The sequence below is a fragment of the Drosophila eugracilis genome, unplaced genomic scaffold, assembly GCF_018153835.1.
Source record: "Drosophila eugracilis isolate 14026-0451.02 unplaced genomic scaffold, ASM1815383v1 contig_415, whole genome shotgun sequence".
Lineage (NCBI taxonomy): Eukaryota > Metazoa > Arthropoda > Insecta > Diptera > Drosophilidae > Drosophila > Drosophila eugracilis.
Window position 1 is genome coordinate 1,173,285 of NW_024573278.1, and position 18,210 is coordinate 1,191,494.

The 18,210-nt window shown below is 41.4% G+C and overlaps 6 protein-coding genes across 8 annotated transcripts; 3 read left to right on the forward strand and 3 right to left on the reverse strand.

The window, feature by feature from the left end:
* Nucleotides 1-148: 148 nt before the first annotated feature.
* Nucleotides 149-9,109, reverse strand: LOC108116874 (V-type proton ATPase 116 kDa subunit a1). 2 transcript variants are annotated; one of them, XM_017228965.2, is made up of 5 exons: nucleotides 8,917-9,109; nucleotides 3,032-3,169; nucleotides 1,336-2,963; nucleotides 782-1,275; nucleotides 149-723 (listed from the first exon to the last, which is right to left on the reverse strand). In XM_017228965.2, the coding sequence occupies exons 2-5, from the start codon at nucleotides 3,146-3,148 to the stop codon at nucleotides 458-460; spliced, it is 2,505 nt and encodes an 834-aa protein (XP_017084454.2). In that variant the 5' UTR covers nucleotides 3,149-3,169; nucleotides 8,917-9,109; the 3' UTR covers nucleotides 149-457. The 2 variants fall into 2 exon arrangements, with proteins under 2 accessions (XP_017084454.2, XP_017084455.2); XM_017228966.2 differs by lacking the exon at nucleotides 8,917-9,109 and adding an exon at nucleotides 6,491-6,637.
* An 867-nt stretch (nucleotides 9,110-9,976) lies between these two features.
* Nucleotides 9,977-10,671, forward strand: LOC108116880 (vesicle transport through interaction with t-SNAREs homolog 1B). The gene is made up of 2 exons (XM_017228975.2): nucleotides 9,977-10,244; nucleotides 10,305-10,671. The coding sequence occupies exons 1-2, from the start codon at nucleotides 10,086-10,088 to the stop codon at nucleotides 10,512-10,514; spliced, it is 369 nt and encodes a 122-aa protein (XP_017084464.2). The 5' UTR covers nucleotides 9,977-10,085; the 3' UTR covers nucleotides 10,515-10,671.
* Nucleotides 10,672-10,763: 92 nt separating this feature from the next.
* Nucleotides 10,764-13,125, reverse strand: LOC108116876 (WD repeat-containing protein 37). The gene is made up of 3 exons (XM_017228969.2): nucleotides 12,687-13,125; nucleotides 12,023-12,584; nucleotides 10,764-11,954 (listed from the first exon to the last, which is right to left on the reverse strand). Exons 1-3 carry the CDS (start codon nucleotides 12,838-12,840, stop codon nucleotides 11,207-11,209), a joined length of 1,464 nt encoding a protein of 487 aa, XP_017084458.2. The 5' UTR covers nucleotides 12,841-13,125; the 3' UTR covers nucleotides 10,764-11,206.
* Nucleotides 13,126-13,551: 426 nt separating this feature from the next.
* On the forward strand, nucleotides 13,552-15,087 carry LOC108116878 (cyclin-Q). 2 transcript variants are annotated; one of them, XM_017228973.2, is made up of 4 exons: nucleotides 13,552-13,713; nucleotides 13,912-13,961; nucleotides 14,022-14,166; nucleotides 14,228-15,087. In XM_017228973.2, the coding sequence occupies exons 2-4, from the start codon at nucleotides 13,942-13,944 to the stop codon at nucleotides 14,777-14,779; spliced, it is 717 nt and encodes a 238-aa protein (XP_017084462.1). In that variant the 5' UTR covers nucleotides 13,552-13,713; nucleotides 13,912-13,941; the 3' UTR covers nucleotides 14,780-15,087. The 2 variants fall into 2 exon arrangements, with proteins under 2 accessions (XP_017084462.1, XP_017084461.1); XM_017228972.2 differs by having other exon boundaries at nucleotides 13,553-13,961.
* Nucleotides 15,088-15,405: 318 nt separating this feature from the next.
* Nucleotides 15,406-16,482, forward strand: LOC108116879 (glucosidase 2 subunit beta). Its single transcript, XM_017228974.2, has 3 exons — nucleotides 15,406-15,649; nucleotides 15,709-15,914; nucleotides 15,973-16,482. Exons 1-3 carry the CDS (start codon nucleotides 15,533-15,535, stop codon nucleotides 16,289-16,291), a joined length of 642 nt encoding a protein of 213 aa, XP_017084463.2. The 5' UTR covers nucleotides 15,406-15,532; the 3' UTR covers nucleotides 16,292-16,482.
* Nucleotides 16,483-17,070: 588 nt separating this feature from the next.
* On the reverse strand, nucleotides 17,071-18,178 carry LOC121530226 (lateral signaling target protein 2 homolog). Its single transcript, XM_041818939.1, has one exon. The coding sequence runs from the start codon at nucleotides 18,176-18,178 to the stop codon at nucleotides 17,813-17,815; it is 366 nt and encodes a 121-aa protein (XP_041674873.1). The 3' UTR covers nucleotides 17,071-17,812.
* Between the last annotated feature and the right edge of the window lie 32 nt (nucleotides 18,179-18,210).

The window sequence follows — 18,210 nt, forward strand, 5'->3', positions numbered from 1 at the left end:
ATAACTTCTTAGTTCTTAGAAAAGTTATAAAAGTTATAGAAGTATATGAGCCTTAGCCAGCTGTTAACTACTTCTAAACTTTCAAACAATTCGAATTTTGGCTTATGTCTACCCTTTTCATAGATATATATTGCAAACATTTTTGCAGTTCTCTTCTTTGCGGTGTATTTATTACAATTAATATTTGTGTAAGTAGTTATTTATAACAATGAATATCAAATTATTGCTTTTGAAACGGTTTTTGAGAATACTAGGTACAACTCCAATGAGAAATACTTTGACAACAGATGAAATACAAAACGGAGGATACAAAAAATGTGGGAAGAGCACCACAATACTGACAATATCCAAAAAAATTAAACAAAACAAAAACATTTAACAAACAATAGTTCGGGCTGATGGTAAACAAAGCCGATAATTGTATACATTTTCTCCAGTTTGAGCACATTGGGTGAATTTACTCGTCCTCCTCGCCATCGAGTATAGCCTTGAAGCTGAAGGGCTGGAAAGCGTATCCCATTCCCTCGTAGAACTTGCTCATAAACTCGACCCAGTGGAGACGCAGGGTGTGCAGGAAGGCGGACAGACCCTCCATGAGAACCAGAATGGCCAGGGTGAACAGACACCAAGCGCCGAAGATGATAAACAAACCAATGGCACCGCCCACGCCGGACATTTTCAGACCCAGGGACAACACCATTTGCCACAACACCTCGGAGAGCTCTGCAATTCATAAAGTATTGGTAACTAAATCAAAAAATCAACATTTGAAAATATTTACGGGCATGAGCAAGAGACAGAGCCCAGAGACGCAGATAGGAGGCCGTGTGTGAGATGGTACTGAGCACGTATTCAATGGTGTGAATGGCTTGATGGATGTAGATTTCGCTCATTGGCTCATCGTCATGGCCATGAGCTCCTCCGGCATTCTCCTCGTTTCCAGAGATGCCAGTGGGCAGTGGGGTCTCGCCTTCGGCCAGTTCAATGTTGCCGGTCAGCTGACCATTGTGGTTGGCATGAGCCTTGTTCTTGCGGGTGAACTTGATGTACAGCGGCTTGCCCAGCAGCATCCACGGGATGCAGCACAAGGCGATGAATACGAAAATCTTCTGCAGCTGTGGCTGGGACTCGAACATGAACTCTTCGCAATCTTTTGGTGGCGGAGTGTTCTTGAACAGCATCATGTTGATGAACATGATCAACACAGATGGAGCGCAACCGGGAGTGTCTGGCTGGTAGCTAGTCCTAGCGTTGTAGCGGAGCCACTTGAAGAACCTGATAACGGAAACATTCGTTAGATAAAATATAGAAAAAGTAAATCAAAGGTAAGCTTACATCATGAACACCATGTAACCGAAGAGTAGCAACAAGAACAGGATCTGTGGCACGAACTCCAGGAAAATGGAAGCGTAACGCTTGAAGTGGGTGAAGTTAACAACCGACATGCACACACCGAAGACCATGTGCAGGACACCGAAGATGATTGAGAGCTTCATCTTGAAGCTGTTAAGGAAGATAATCTTGTTGTCAGCCAATTGCCATACTGGATCCATTCCGAAGGGATAGACGCCGACGGCGGAACTGTTGGGGGGCAACTGCAGGTTTGGGTTAGTCAACACCGTTGATGTATTGTAGTTTTGGAACCAACGAGATCCAAACAGGTTCATTGACTTAGAGAAGACATCGTTGTAGACCAAGCCAGTGTACATTGCAAATAGACCCATGAGCAAGATGATATAACGACCTCCAAAAAAGATATTCCAGATCTCTCCACCGTTGCGGATGCGAGCTAACTTGCGCTCGCAGAGAACCATCCAAGCTCCGAACAAAACGAGGATCAGACCGTGACCCAAATCCCCGAACATCACGGCGAACAGGAAGGGGAAGGTGATGCAAGTGTACAGGGCGGGATTGCACTCCCTGTATGAAGCTACACCATAGGCATCAATCAGATTCTGGAAGCCACGAGTAAACTTATTGGTCCTGTTGAAGGTCGGTGGCTGTTCGTTGGTATCGATTACGTTCAAGAACGAAGGGATGGTGCTACCCACAGCAGCTGATCCATCGGACAGAGCCTTCTGGACAACGGGCAAATCCTTGGTGGGCACCCAGCACTCTCCAATCAGGCACTTCTTGGTTACATCCATGTTGAACAGATTCAAAGTGTGGTAGATGGCCTTCATCTTCTTGACCATGATGGACCACGAGGGCAGATTCTTGGACACGGTGGCCAAGACACGGCTGCGGTGATCCTCTGTCTGGCTAAGAACCAACTTCAGATCTTCCAAACGAGTGCGAACGTTGCGTACCATCTCCTCACGCTCGTTGTGCGAGCTAGGGCACGGATACAGGGAGGCATGGAAGCCAGTGCATACCTTCTTGATGCGGTTCTTCAGTTGCTCGCCCTGGAAGAAGGCAACGAAAACGGTCTTGTAGATGGGGTGACCGGTGGCTGGATCGTTCAGAGGTTCATCCAAATCGGAACGCTTAAGGAAGACATTGCCCCTGGAGATACGCCACAACATGCGCTCGAAAGCAAACACGCGCTCGCGGTTAATGACACCGGCAACAAATCCAAGCCTGCCGCGATGTTGGGCGGAGGCCTCATTGTCTCCTCCAGCTCGGTTGGAAGAATCCAGATTGAGGACCTCCTGGTCAGAGAAGAAACCCTGCGTGTTCTCCAGAACCTTGCGCAGTTCGGTGAGCTCCAAATAGTTGGACTTCATGTTCACCTCGTTCTGGGCCAGCTCGATCATCTCCGACTCGGTCTTCTCTAGGTGAGCCTCAAGATCGATGATCTCACGTGGATTGGGGGCACGTGGAATATCATCCTGGATGTCGGGAAGGACAATGCCGTCTTTCTTGATCTCTGTCTCGATGTAGCGGATCTTACGCTCTAGCTCATCGCAACGACGCACCTCGGTGACGAACTTCCGTTGGAACGCGTTCACGTTCACATTCAACTGGTGGTCAAGAAATGATAAATCATTTGATTAGTTTGTGGTATTTTCTTAAGACAATCCGAACTTACGTCGCGGAACTGCACACAGCCGGTTTCTCCCAGCTCAGATACGGAGGTGTACGCGGCCTCCGGCTGAATGAACATCTGGCATAGTGCCATCTCCTCACTACGGAACATGTCCCCCATCTTGGCGACTGCTTACGTTCCCTGTGGAAAGAGGGGTTGTGGGATAGAGGGGTTAGTTTCGGCATTCCGCAGACGTGCAATTAAAATAAGGAAAATCAGCACCGACAACGCTTTGTTTTCGCCCTCAGTGAGTGTTTTGTCTGGGCCAGAATATCGTATACGATAAGCAATGAGATACATCGGGGGAAAAAAGTGTCAACAAGTGGGATGGCATATCGTATTATAATTATATTATATTTATAAATTCATGTAAGATGCTTTTATTTATTTTTTGGCATTCTCGATACTTTATTAAAGAACCTATTTTACGTTGCTAAAATTTCAAATTATTGTGCGGTTGTCTAGACCTTTACAAATATTTCTCTGAGTGCACTTCGCCCCCTATTCAACCCGACATATTTATGTACAAAATTTTGCTGGCTTGCTTTGCAAATGTTTTTATTTATTTGTCTTTCATTTGTTTTTCTCTGTTGTGGAAAGGCAATCACTCTATTTTCAGCTCCATATGGCGCTCGGACTTGTCCGAAACTCACCATGTGTTTTGGCTTTCGGTAAAGAAAGGAAATAAAAAACGAGAGTCAATATATTAGGATACCAAATAAGTATCGGATTTGTAATTACAACACCTTGTCACGTTCTATATACTCGTACATGAATTTAATTGCAAAATCACGTAACTTCAAACTGCTCGTTAAGTACAAATGTATTTCAGACTCCAAGTGTTTTTTTCAAGGGCTTCTCTAACAAGTCTTAACATTATATAAAAGAAAAATACAAATAAGAATGGGAACTACAAATAATACTAAAATGACTAATTTTATTATTTGTTTTTCAACAATAACCTTTTCATAAACATTGGATGTGATTTAAGGCGACCACTTCCAGCAATACCAAAACTTATGAAGAACGTTTGAAAACCCGTATGATATCACATTATGATACTAACACTTTTTCCAATTCCTTGAATTTACCGATTTATGATCAAGACATAAACAGTAATAAAGATATCTTGTTTTGACGAATGTTTTTTGATGCCTAGGCAGACTAAATGGCATTGTTTTGGACTATTACTCTATTTCCTATAATGTCCTCTGTATCCAAAATGCCATTCTGTAAAGTAGGTAATCTAGAAGGGTAAGTACATATTCTTAACTTATTTGCTTGAGTTATCTCAAGACCCGCTGCAATATTATTTACGACTCTAGAAAACAGTTCTTATCGCTATGTCGGACATAAATGCATTCTCTTTCTTGACTCTTTTTACAAGTCAATAAAGAATCCCAAAACCCAGGAAACATATGCGGGTATCTACAGAAGTACATACACATATAAATTATGGTTCAGCAAATTAACTGATAATTGTAACATTATCAAGAATAGCCCGACCATGTGCAAATACAGTTGACTTCTCCCAAAATCGGTGGAACTCAGATAATGTAAGTAATTACTGTTTTTTTGATTTAATTGTGTCGCATGTGGGTTGGGTTAGTGGGGTGTGGTGGGGCAGGTCCTGGGGCAGGGCATTAGTCTGTCGTCCACATTTGTGATGTCTGCACTCGAGAGCATTTCGCCATTTCGCCAGTGTACACACAGACGACACCAAGGTTTGTTGTGACATCATCGGGCCAAGCAGTCAACGACACGGCGACGTCAGCCTCGCACATTATCGAACATTAATGGCTCTCCCGGTCCCCGGATCCCATTCCCAAATTCCGATTCCCGACCCCTCCCGACAGAAGGGAATTAGCTTTTGCTTTTTGCATTAGATATAAAACGTATGATGTGTTATATGTAGACACATTTATACATAAACATCAAGAATATGTTTTTGAAAAAGACAAAAAAGAACACTGCACCAAAAATATCTTAGATGATCGAGATCTATAAATGGTATTTGTGATCTCTTCTTTTTCCATTACTATTTACAGTTTTAGTAAAGTGAAAAGTTACAGTTCAAGAAAACTTGGTATTTAATCGCAATGCTATTTTGTTAAGACATTATAAGGCGTTTGTTATTTCCATAAGGAAAATAACTTAAAATGTAAAAAAAAAACCCAGAAAAATGATTCACGCGCAGTGTAGTAGAAAGTGTTTTTAAAACATAACTAACATAGCAACTGCGGACAATTGCCCGGGAGCCAGTGGTATAGGGATGTCATCGATACCCACCAAAAAACTTATCTTTAAGGTCCATCAATCACTTGACCAGTTAAAGTAGGATTGGAACGGGATAAGTTTAAAAACCACATAGCTTTTGCATATCGAGTTCACTGAGGAATGGCGCCACTTTACACTTCGAATACGTGGTGCTCCATATAGCCTGTTGCTTCCCTTTGTCGCCATATCTTTCTAGCAGTTTCAGCATATTTGCTTTCATTTTTATCAGCGCAGCTTTTATGTAGGTTGCCACTATTGTTGTTCTCCTCTGCCTTTTTATACCCAAGAAACGTTAGCTGTTTCTCGACAGTTCGTTAAAAATAGCAGAGTCGTGAAATTCATAGCCTTAATTGCTCTTATTATTAATTATGAACATGGCTCGTTCTCAGCTCGTTAAGGCTAATTCTCAAATGTTTGACGATCAATTGTTTTTGTACATTTTTATTGCATAATTAATTTACTATTTGGCGTGTGCCGAAACAGAAGCGTTGGGAAAATCCTTAAAGGTGGCGGTGTAGTGTCTAATATAATGCTAAGGCTACTTGTTAAATTTACTATGCCATTTTGTGGATTATTAACTATTAAACGGGCAATTAGAGCAATTTTAGAACCCAAATTTGGCACATTTGTGGGACTTCCCATGGGCAAGGTCAGACAACACATGGGATTTATTTATTGTTACTAGTTCTAACTAGTTACAGATACAATGCTAGGTTGTAGTGTATTTAGACAGCCATAAATTGGATTTAATTCTTTTTCGCATTGTAACTGAAAATTATATAGCGCCAACAATTCTAAATTTTTTTTAAGGCATAGTTTTATCAACTAATTTGACTCGCTGAAGGTCGTTTAAGCTTATTTATAATTTATGTTTAGGCTGATTAAATTTTAATCAACATTTTTATACTTTGAGGGGTTTATCATTTTAAAGCGGATATTGCTATAGCTCGGGCATAAGCCCAATAAACATGATATCAGACTTGACTTATTCGGGTTTTTCAGTGCTGTTAGAATCGCTTATGTATGTAAACAACATTTAAGACATACAAAGTTCTTAGTAAAGAAATAAGATTAAACAAAAGGGCGTTATTAGTAAATATTTATTCATTCCCTATTATTTCACTCGACAGAACACCCCCGTAACTTGATTGCTTTCGAAAAACAGGTAATTCAATTTTGACTCGCCTGCTCAAATGCTGTTTAATGATTCCACGAGCGCAGTTTCGTTTCAACAAATTCAACCAAAACGCCTTTTCCAATTGTTTCCAATTGCAATTGCCCAATATAACAATATCACAGCCCACACGCACAGCTCGAACACGAAAAAAACACTGAGGCAGCCCAGCAGAAAACCAACGGCTAACTGTAAACCAGTTCAACTTCAAAACGTTGCCATTCCCGTTCGCTCTCTTCGCTTCTCCGCGCCTTCTTTCTTCTCTCTTCTCCTCTTCTCTACTCTTCGCTTTGCTGGTCACTTTCGTGAGTGGACTCTAGCCTTGCGTGCATGAGTGTGTGTAGGTGTGTGCGTGTGGGCTATCGCGGTTTACAGTTAAAGTTCGCTGAAGGGGATATTGAAAGGTCCTTATGGCTGATTTTACCATCAAATACCAAATGTATGGTTACTAAAACATTTAAAAACATTCAAATTTAAAGTTTTAACTAAACACTCAGGTCCTCATAATAAAGATTTCAGAATGCAACATTTTTGTAAAGATTATATGTACATTATTATTCTATTATTATTAAAATGTTGGTAAGTAGAAAACTCGTCAAGCCAATTTACTTTTCTTATAACAAGAAAATTAATGAAGCTCTACTGTATTTTGAATGCAACTGTTATTGCTGGTGTTGTAATTGCTCCTGGCTGACACACGCTAGTTGTGGGTGAGCCTTAATCACATTTAATCGAGCTGAGGGGAATGTGTGGGGTAGATTGTGGTGGGGAGAGGCGACTAAAGAGCGAGCGAGCCATTGACATTGACAACCCCTTCTATTTTTTGGGAGCGGAGTGCACGCCCATGTGTGCGTAGGCTAATATCGCTACACTTCGAAGTTTCGTTAAATTTTTGCTCTGTTTTATTTGTTTCTCTCTTTATCGTTCTCCACTTTGTCTCTCTCGTCCGCTATTTGTTGTTATTTTGAACACGAATATAACTTCTAGTTTTTATTATACTTTTGTGCTCAATTTTATGACAATACCACCATTTTTCCACGGCGAGTAATTAAGAATTCAATAGCACAAATAAACGAAACAAATTCAATGTGAATCCACAAATGGAGACGATCGAGAAACAAAAACAGACCACTCATCTTTTTATTAACGCCAATTGTCAATTCAGTTCATTTTCTTCAACTGCTTCTGGTCGAATAAAGATAGTAGTACTACAACTTTCATTGCGTCACAAAAACCATTATGTCCATATGGCACTGGACTTATCATCGAACTCTCATGGTCGAGAACTAAAAATAAACTAAAGTTGTAAAACGGAAGCTAGCTTTTAAATTTGCTAGAAAATGTTTTAATGCAGTTTTTTTTTTTAACAAAATTCCAAGGACAGATACAAATGTAAGTCTTATTGATAATCGGGAATCGGAAGATTCTCTTAAGAAAAACTTTATAAGTTCAGGGAAACTGTAATAAGGTATCATAACAATAGTGTTTCATTAGATCTTAAAAAAAAAGATCTAAAATAGAAAACAAAGCTAATAAAATTCTGCATTTAACCTTTTGAAGTGCAATGTTCGCCGCCTGATAAGCGATAAGCTATGCGGAGTTACGTAACTGGAGATCGGCAACTTAAGTGCGGGGGTTTATAAAGCTTATTGTCCAGACAAGCACTTGTGCAGCAAAGCCAATACTTGATACTTCAGATGTGAAATTGCTAGATTTCTAGAATCGATCAGATTTTCCATTCATAAACTGGGTCTGCGGCTGTGGCTAATCAGCTAAAATTGATTGATCGATGGGAAGTGCTATGGGAAATTTATAGAGCAATCCATAAATCATAATCGAATGGAATTTATTGTGCCCTATTTGCAACTACTTGAGCTCAGCTTTTATTGTTTATTGTTTCATTGGAAGATTTTTCTAGGCAAAGCTGCAGAACAAGCAGAAACCCGAAGATCACATGATAGCCCCATATGATGATTGCATAAAACTCGAAAACTCGCGACTTTTGTAAAGAGAGAGAGAGAGCACGACTCACAGATACTCCCGAGAGTGTTATAGGGGTCTGACTAACACCAATACTGGGAAAGTTGGTGCGTATCTGAATATCTCTGAGAGATACTCGGGGGCTTACGAAAGAGATAGCGCTACGGTAGCCAGGTAACTGCCGCTCTGACTTTAGCTGCGACTTCTGGCAGGTGTTTGCACAATGGGTCCCATGACAGGTAAGCCACCCCACCCCATCTCACTTTTCTAACTAGTAGTTGTCATTAGCTAGCATCACGTGCCAAATTGCATTCAAATTAATATGAATTACAGATACTCCTTAGTGCTGCGTCACGTGTACTATATTTTTTTGGGGAATAACCCCTAGTTTACACCCTTTCTCGCACCCAAGATCACCTTGAACCCGTTCATGGGTTTTTCGAGTTTTTGCGCTTACCTTCACAGCTCCGAAAACGCTTTTAATGCCAAAGACACCAGATTCGAATTCCCCGCGAGTGCGAGCGATAAATTTAGAACTTATTTGTTGCTGAGCGAGAGTATCCGTAGTATCTTTATTTTCAATCGGAACCTGAATCGAGCGGAGCACACGTCTGCTCACCGCTAGCGATCGTCTGCGTTTAATATTTGGCACTCGCTGTTGGGACTTGGGAAGCCTCACAATCGCAAATCAACTCTCGAATATATCTCTCACTCTCAATAACTCACACCCTCTATAAGATCAGATTCGCTCTCGATCTTTCTCTCACTCTCCTTTTTCTCTCTTTACCCACCAGGCATGCCAACTATGTATGATCAGGTGGTGTTATCAGAAATCAGAAATCGACAAATACCCATACCAAAGTCGAAATCCTCGAGTGTTACATATGTACAAATGTCCGCATTGCGTAGCCGCCACCGCTACCTCCTCCATTATCAATTTAAATTAATAACGCTTCAACCGAGTAATTCCCTGGTCTAGATAAGTCGAATTGATTATTGACAGTTGTTTGTTTTGGTTTTGTCAGGTACTATAAATATATGTATAAATCGTTCCCCTTCGAAGACCCTAGCAACTGGAAAAGGGTGAGTCGATCGATCTTTGCCTAAAATGGTAGTGATAAATTTAAACATTGTTTCTATTTCTGAGTAACGGGCCTCTCGACTTTTTCCTGTCGAGCAAATATATGGTCAATTGGCTAATCGGTTTTTATAACATATTATTTGTCAAAATTAATGATTTATCAATAGAGCAAAATAATTATGGAACAATTTGGGGAATATTTAATTTATTATCGGAATCGATTTATTTAAAGCAATTATGAAAATATTAGTGCTTATTTTTTCCTTACAAACGGCTTTAATTAGCTTCATTATAATTTATACATTAAAAATATATTTCCTTAAATTTGTTCAAGATTTTAAATTCAAACTCAAACAAGTGTTGTAAAGCTAGCGAAATTCCAACAGGTGGTAATATTCAGTTTTATAGCAAATAACGCCTTATAATCAAAAAATAAGTGCTTGGGCATTTCCCCGTATGTGTCACCACGGTCACACACTGTCTTTGTTTTGTTTTGAAATCCCACTGAAACGCATTTAATTTATTTGGAAAACTCGACCAAAATTATGTCCAACGCGGGTTATAGACAGCTGCCCAGTGGCAGCGATAGTGACCGCAGACAGGAGCAACTCACAGCTAGCACGTATGACGTACTGCAACGAACGACAGAGAGTATCCAGCGATCCAACCAGATTGCCATCGAAACGGAAAATATGGGAGCAGAAGTAAGTGCCCTAAAAATTAACAATTAAATGGGATTAATAATATAATATATCTCCAATCAGGTCCTGGGTGAACTAGGCGAGCAGCGGGAGTCCCTTTTGCGCACCACCCGCCGCTTGGAAGACGCCGATCAGGATCTGTCCAAATCGAGGGTTATTATCCGGAAATTGGGCAGGGAAGTGCTCTACAACAAGATCATCCTGATCCTCATTATAATTTTGGAGGTGGGAATCCTTGCCGGGTTGCTGGTTTTAAAGTTCGTTAAATTTTAAGCGCTGGTGCCATTTTATTCCAAAGATATTGCAGCAAATCGAGCAATAGACTATGTATTTGTATTAATCGTAACGACTACTTTGCCTTAGATATCAATAAGTTATGCCACATGTTTATAAAGCATATAACCAATTACATATGGGTATTGAAAAACAAGATTTGTTCCCTTATATCATAGGTAATAGGTCATCTAAACCAAATCATATGGGTAAAGTCCCTGAAATTCGCAAATCATTTAAAACACAATATTTAGGATATACCCAGCGATGAATCGGGTGCTTGATTATGTTTATTCATGTTTGCTAAACCGTTAATGCCTTAGACATCTATAATATGTATTATGGTAGTAAAACACAGATAAAATTGGAACTGGACATAGGAAGCTCAATACTCCGAGATCCCTCTATCCCAACCCCAATGCATATGTATATGCTATAACAATGATAATATGTAGTACGTGCAGCACTATATGCCGCGACTATTTGGCAAAAAGCAACGATAATTACATTTAGAGGGTGACACCTAAATAGGAGAACATCTTGAACAATGTCTGCACTAATACTTGATCTATGATAAACGGCTACATATAAGTATGAGCATCGCTTTGGGATGCTTTGTTCGAGATGTGTTTTCGATTTCGCAGGCCTGTACCTCCTCATTCCTTTGGAGCAGCTCTCCGTTTCAGCCGCCTTCAATTGTCTTTCGGTAGGACAATAGACCAGCCGAATACACGGCGATCAAAGCCGCACGAGAAAAGATCGCAGTCGAGCAGTGGTTCTTCCGCCCAGGCTACAGATGATACCATACGCCGATGGCCTTGTCGACTGGTTCGAGGCAATCGGGCCACTCGTTGCCCGTTCAAATCGAACAGTCTGATTTGTCGGTTATCATGCGGTATGGCGATGATTCCACCACTGGAAACCGCCAATCGATTGACCGAAGAATCTGTACGGATGGTAGCCAAAGCGGATCGCATGTTGCGCAGCTCCCATACCTTGATTGTGCGATCATCTGAACCGGAGACCACCTTGTCATCCCGTGCAAACACACTGGACGTAACCGTTTCCGTATGTCCTTGGAAGACCGAGACCGCCGGAATCGCTTCTCGAAAATCCCACAGACGGAACGTGGTGTCTCTGGAGGCAGTGACAACCAGACGCTGGGTGGGATGTGCCGACACATGGGTCAGCTCGTGGTCGTGCCCTGTGAGCGGCTGTAAAGTTGTTCCCGTCTCCACATCCCATAGGATGGCTGTTCGGTCCCAGCTGCCCGTGATGATCTGGTCCATTGAAGATAGCCAGTCGGCGGCCACCACCACAGAAAGATGACCGCCGGGGCCCGTAAATTCACATAATGGAGTTCGCAAGGTGTCTACGCGATCACGATCCTCCACTTGTTCATCACTGTCGTCTAGTTCCTCCTCCGAAGAATGGCCCTTCCTGAAAAACATAAAAACATCGATTATTATTAAATGAAATAATTAAGATCCCAAGACAAAGAAACGCACTTCGGCACCTCCCAGTTGACGGCTGCCTGCCATATGTGAGCTGTACCATCTCCGCTGCCAGTAAGCACAAGATCTCGATGCTGGTGGAACTTAATGGAATTTACGGAGCCGGCGTGTCCTTGGTACTGTAACAGGCACCTGGCGCTCTCCACGCCCCAGATGCAGGCTGTGTGATCGGCGGATGCGGTGCCAATGATTGGCTGTCCCGCCTTAGCTGCCACTTGCCATATACCATCCTTGTGGCCTCCGAATTCGCGAACTACAGTACTGACTACTGTGGGCGCCTTAAAGCTTGATACAATGCGGCTGGTCTGGGCCTTGATCTTGTTGCTGGCCTTAGCCTTGCTGCCTCCGGTGGCGCTGCTTAGTTTGGCCTTTAGGCTTTTGTGTGTACTTGATGCAGCGGCCAGGAAACTCCCACCCACTTCATCTGCCTGGGTTGAGGGTGTGGCCAAGGCTGCAGAGGAAGCTTGTGTACTAAGTGATCCTCCTGCTGCAGCTCGTTGATCCTGTTGTGTATTCAACTCCTTGCTGGCATTGGCTACATCTAGTTTCTCCTGCACTTTAATTCAAATTATGATTAGTTGGTCTTTAATTAATTCATTTTTATGTACATGTATCATTTGAATCCCTAAGGAAGAATAAATATAGGGGGAAAACTTACAGGCCTGGTTCTCCAAGTAGAGCTGCTCAAACTCCCGCTCGATCTGTGCGAACAATATGTGTAGACGTGCCCGGAAGGGCGCATCCTCCGGAACGGCGGCCACATCCTCCGTCAAACTGGTGAGACGCACAGCCCTCGCCTTATTTGCCTTCATCTTCACTTTTTGCCTCTTTGTTGTGTATCTCGCAAGTGATTTTTGCTGGTCTCGCTGGTCGGCAATTTCCGTTTCCTGTCGCTGGTCGCCCAAGGGAATCCAATTAGCGGTCAGGGGTTGCAGATTCACGCTTTATTGATCCATCTTCCACTGGTTGCGACACATTTCCTATTTTAGCTGGCTGAGAAACTGCTGTTGCTCTTAGTTTTCACAATGATAATACCCGAAGGAGGTGAATGTTAGACGAGGGGGCGAGGAGCAGGCGGAACAGCTGGTGATGGAGATATGTGTATCGAGTGCTATCGATATCTGTTTATCGCATATCACGAGCTAACTATCGTACATTGAGAGATCAGCCTATAGTAAAGACAAAATGGTTATATTCATTTAGAAATGTATATTCGCGAATAATTTGTTTTCAAAATAAACATAAAAAATTTTATTATTTATGTTTTCAATAACTATTTTCTGCCAGTGCAGATTTCTAAGAGAGCCAAACACGGACCAGTGTTGTTTAACTATTAATAAAGTTCAGTGGCGGCTTTTTATTGGCATAGGGAAATCAATTAAAATTTATTATATTGCCATTTTTTATCAGTAAATAATGCCAACCTTTTATAAAGAAAGCCTATAGAAAGCAGTATATTGACCTTTATCAACACTGTCTATGCTAACAGCTGTTTGACCTGTTAGTTGTAGGTACTATTTTTGAAAAAACATTGAAGTGGGACTTGGGGTTTCGAGTCAAACAAACTTGGCAACCATTTTAATTGGATCCCAATCGAACAGCTGACGCAGAGCCAACTCCGTTAGTTTTCCCGATCGCGTTGCATATCATAACTCCCATTACAACGCTGCAGTTGAATCAAACCGGTTTGTCGCCTCTCGATTTTTCGGTGGTTTCAGTTCACATTCACTTCCCAATTGGGCAGGCCATTGCTTTTATTTTGCTCCTTTGGTGCCAACGAACTTGATTAGTCTTTAGAAAAACCACTTCCATATCCATATTTTCGTTCAGTTTAGCCTGGAAAAAGCAATATGAAAAACGTTTTGGATGTAATGTCGTTGCAGCAGCACGTGGAGTCGAACAAGGCGCAGACCATGAAGCCAATCGACTATCGGTGAGTTGGAGGATCCTAACTCTATGATATGTAATCTATATCTGTGTTATCACGTCACAGCAAGCTGAACAAACCCGGTGTCGTGCCGATGTACATCTTCGAGTGCGCTGCCAAACTGAAAATGAAACCCTTGACGGCTGCCTGTGCGGCCATAGTATTCCATCGATTCTTCCAGGAGGTCAAAGCCAGTGACTACGATGAATTCGTGGGTATATCATACAGATTTAATCAAACCCATCTTATAGGTATCTCTTTTAAATCACTAGCTAATTGCCGCATCGTCATTGTATTTGGCTGGGAAAATCAAGGATGACGAAAGTGTCAAGATTCGCGATGTGATTAACGTGGCATATTGCACCCTAAACCGGGGTAATGCTCCGCTGGATCTGAACGATGAGTACTGGTCGATGAGGGATGCCATTGTCCAGGCCGAGCTACTCATCACACGCACTCTGGGTTTTGATCTCAACATAGATCTGGCCCACAAGTACTTACTATACTACATGAAGACACTGCAAGACTGGGTGGGACCCGCGGTATGGAACTCGGTTCCCATTGCAAAGGCCGCTGCATCCTATTTGCAAGACTTTCATCACAGCGCAAATATCCTTAAGTACAAGCCTACCCACGTGGCCATCGGGTGTTTGTCGTTGGCTCTCCAGACCTACGGAATCCAGGTACCGCTGACGGACGAGTCCGACGAATCAGCCATGTGGTACAAGCCCCTGGTCAAGGATTTCACGCGCGAGAACCAGTGGGAGATCATCGAGAACGTGATCGAGGTGTATAAGCATGAGGCCTTCCTGAAGGCCGTCTAATCCCTTCAAGACTGCCAAGAACCATTCCTCCCTTTCATCTGATTTTATTTATTTTCTGCTCTCATATGCACTCATAATCCTATCTCAGACTATGTATAAACAACGAATGCTCAAATGTCCACTGCAATTACATGCCTACTTAAACAAAAAATACGTTGAATTAAATGATAATAAGGTCGTAAAACTAGATCTCTATTGCTTTTACCGGAGCCGATATCTTAGACATACATACATATTCCGACAATTTAAATATTTACATATACGAAGAGTAAATAAAGTAAAAAGGTGTTTTGTTCTATGGAAATTAATAGGATGTTGATCCAGTACTTTTGAAATGCTTATAATAGTTGATCTACTACTACTACTTTAAAATAAAGTTAAAAATATATGTTATATATACATATTTGCAAATATTTTTCTTAGTTTAATACTTATTTGCGAAATTCTGCAGTTGTATTTGACGAATAGTAAGCAATACGTTTGGATTATAATAACAATAAATAAAAGTGTAAGTGTTAATGATATGATCATTTTAACATTTAAAACAATTATTTACTTTTTTTTGTTAATTATTATTAAAATTCGTTTAAAATACATATTTAACGGGGTGTTGACAACTCTAGCCCCTTCGGATTAGTGTTGATAAACTCTGGCATGGACAAAAGAAACAATGCGAATTCGTAAACAAAACATATTTTTATGCTTGGATTATTTTAGTAAAGAACTTTGCCGAAACCAAAACACAAGGACAATATGCGTAAAACATGGGTGAAACGGGAGAACATATATTTCAAGCCCTTCTACAAGCAGAAATCGAAGATGTTCCTGCTCCTCATATTCCTGGTGGGGATTTCCTTCATAGCGTATCAGGTAAATTTTGAAAATAATTTGCCATTACAAAGTGATTAATATATAAAATATAATATTAGGCTTTCTCGCTGAACCAGCTACCCGGAGTTCCCGCTCCGTGGAATCTGCAGCAGATCAAGCAGAAGCACCAGCAAATGATGCAGTCTTTGGGCAGCAAGCAGCGCGACGTGGATGACTTTGATGGCGGAGGAGCAGATGCAGTTGCTCCTGCTGGAGGAGCCACCTCATCGATTGCTGGACACGAAGATCCCATCAAGATTGTCAGGTAGAAATATTAATGCTAACTGGTATTAGATATATTCATCAGCCTTTTAATCCTACAGGGGCACCCGGCTCTTTGACTACGATGCATACAAACCAAACTTCGAGGGTAAGTTCAGGTGTCTAGATGGTTCCAAGGAGATCGCCTTCGAGCATCTTAATGACAACTACTGCGACTGCGAGGACGATGGTAGTGACGAGCCCAGCACGAATGCCTGTGCCAAGGGGCGATTCTACTGCCGCTACCAAAAGCGACACATCACAGGCCGGGGTCTGGATGTCTACGTGGCCAGCAGTCGGATCAATGATCACGTATGCGACTGCTGTGACGGTAGTGATGAGTGGACAACTGCGGCCAAGTGCCCTAACGACTGTGCGTAGTTGCTAGCTGCAATTTCCCCATTCCCGCCAGTCGAACCCTCTTCCTTCCACCTCCCACACCTGTGCACCCAGGACACCAATCTCAAGGATGAAGCTGTCTGGCGCATCACAAGCGATATTTTTTGTACGAGTACAATAGAATTGTAATTTATTTTAAAATAAGTAGATTGAATAAAAGAAAAGAATTCCAAGAAATATAACAAGAGTGTTCCGGTTTTCACATTCAAGAAATTGTATAATCAAATTTGTAATTATTGATCATTCATTAACTGCATGTGAAAACAGAAAGACTCTTTCAGGTGCTTGTTATTTTATCCATATATGCTTATTCATTTTATTACCAGACTCACAAAAATCAGTAGAATTTACATAGGGAATTCTATTAGGTTTTTTGCCTTGACTTTCTCTGAACTTTTCTTTTTGGTTTCAAATTCGCAGCGTTTTCATTTATAATGTTCAATTTACATCTACAAACATATACATTTATATGGTATGACCGTCAGTAATTTTAGTTAAATAGGTTTTCTTGCCTAAAAAATTGTTGTGCATTTAATCCGTAAAATGTACATTGACAAACTCTAAAGCAATTTTGAACTGCAAATTCTACAAAGGTACGAAATTTTGTGTAATTATTCCCTCATATGCACTATAATTTTAATTGTATTCTCTCTGCTTTGCTGCTGGTTGTCTTGTCTGTTGGATAAGCGGAAGCGGTAATGATCTCCATATCGATATATTTAGTTTAAGGAACGCGCGCCATTACATTTATTTCTTGGATCTGACTTGGCAAAATTCACTTTATTCGCATTGAGTACTTCTTTGACTTGCCCAGCACAATCAGAAAAAATCTAGCCTGTACGAGAATATTAGCTATTCGCTAATTCTCGTCTCACAAATTTGATACTTTGACCCCAGTTCGCGATAGTAACTGAGGATCGACCTAAGTAAAGTACATTTTGTTTGTGGTTTTCTTGCCAATTGCAACTTAAAGTAAAGCTTACATACGCTAAGTAATACTTAATCAGAGGGCTTTGTGGGTTTTGTGTGTGTGTTCTAGATTGGTTAGGTAAATGTGTCTGTGCGGATGATATTATAAATTCCTTGGGGTACTTAAAACGAAAATTGCTTGAGACACGCTACAATTACAGTTTACAGTTTATATGAAGTTTATATCATGTGCGTAAATCACAAATCTTTTTCAATTACAAATAAATAGATTGGAGTGTTTGAATAAAATAAGAAATTATTTTGAAATCAGTATATATATAAGTGGATATATGTATATTATTGCACTGATGAGATTTATTCTTTCAGTTTACGGCCAATTATGATGTGTACAATTACGAAAAAAAATTGGAATAAATAAATACATATACAAAAAAATGGAGGACGAAACATTGGTCATATGATAAAGGACGACACGACAGGTGTAAATCGACTTAAGCTAAGTGCTTTTGATGCTGGTGGTTCTAAGAAACTTTCTCTCATACAAGTATACATAGATATAGTTAAGTTACAGATCTAACGGCAAAGCGTATAATACAATTTCTGCAGTTTGCGTTTCGAGCGACATTGATGATGATGGTGGTGCGAGTGGTGATGTGAGTGGTGGTGGTGATGGTGATGCCTGTGAGATGTTGCCGGATGGTGATGATGGCGGGCCTGTGGCGGCTGCTGCGGTTGCTGTTGTTGAATATGGCTGTGTTGATGATTATTTACAAGGCTCGCGGACGAGGCGCTCAAAGCCACCGCCGACGAGATCAGGGCTGCAGCCAGGCGCGAGGAAGACGCCAGTGCGAGCTCCGGAGCGGCAGCCAACAGCTGCTGGTGATGCTGACGGAGTTGTGCCACCTGCTGACGCTTGAGGGCAGCGGTGCCCTTGCGCATCGCATGCAAGCGACGCCTGTGATGGTGCGGAT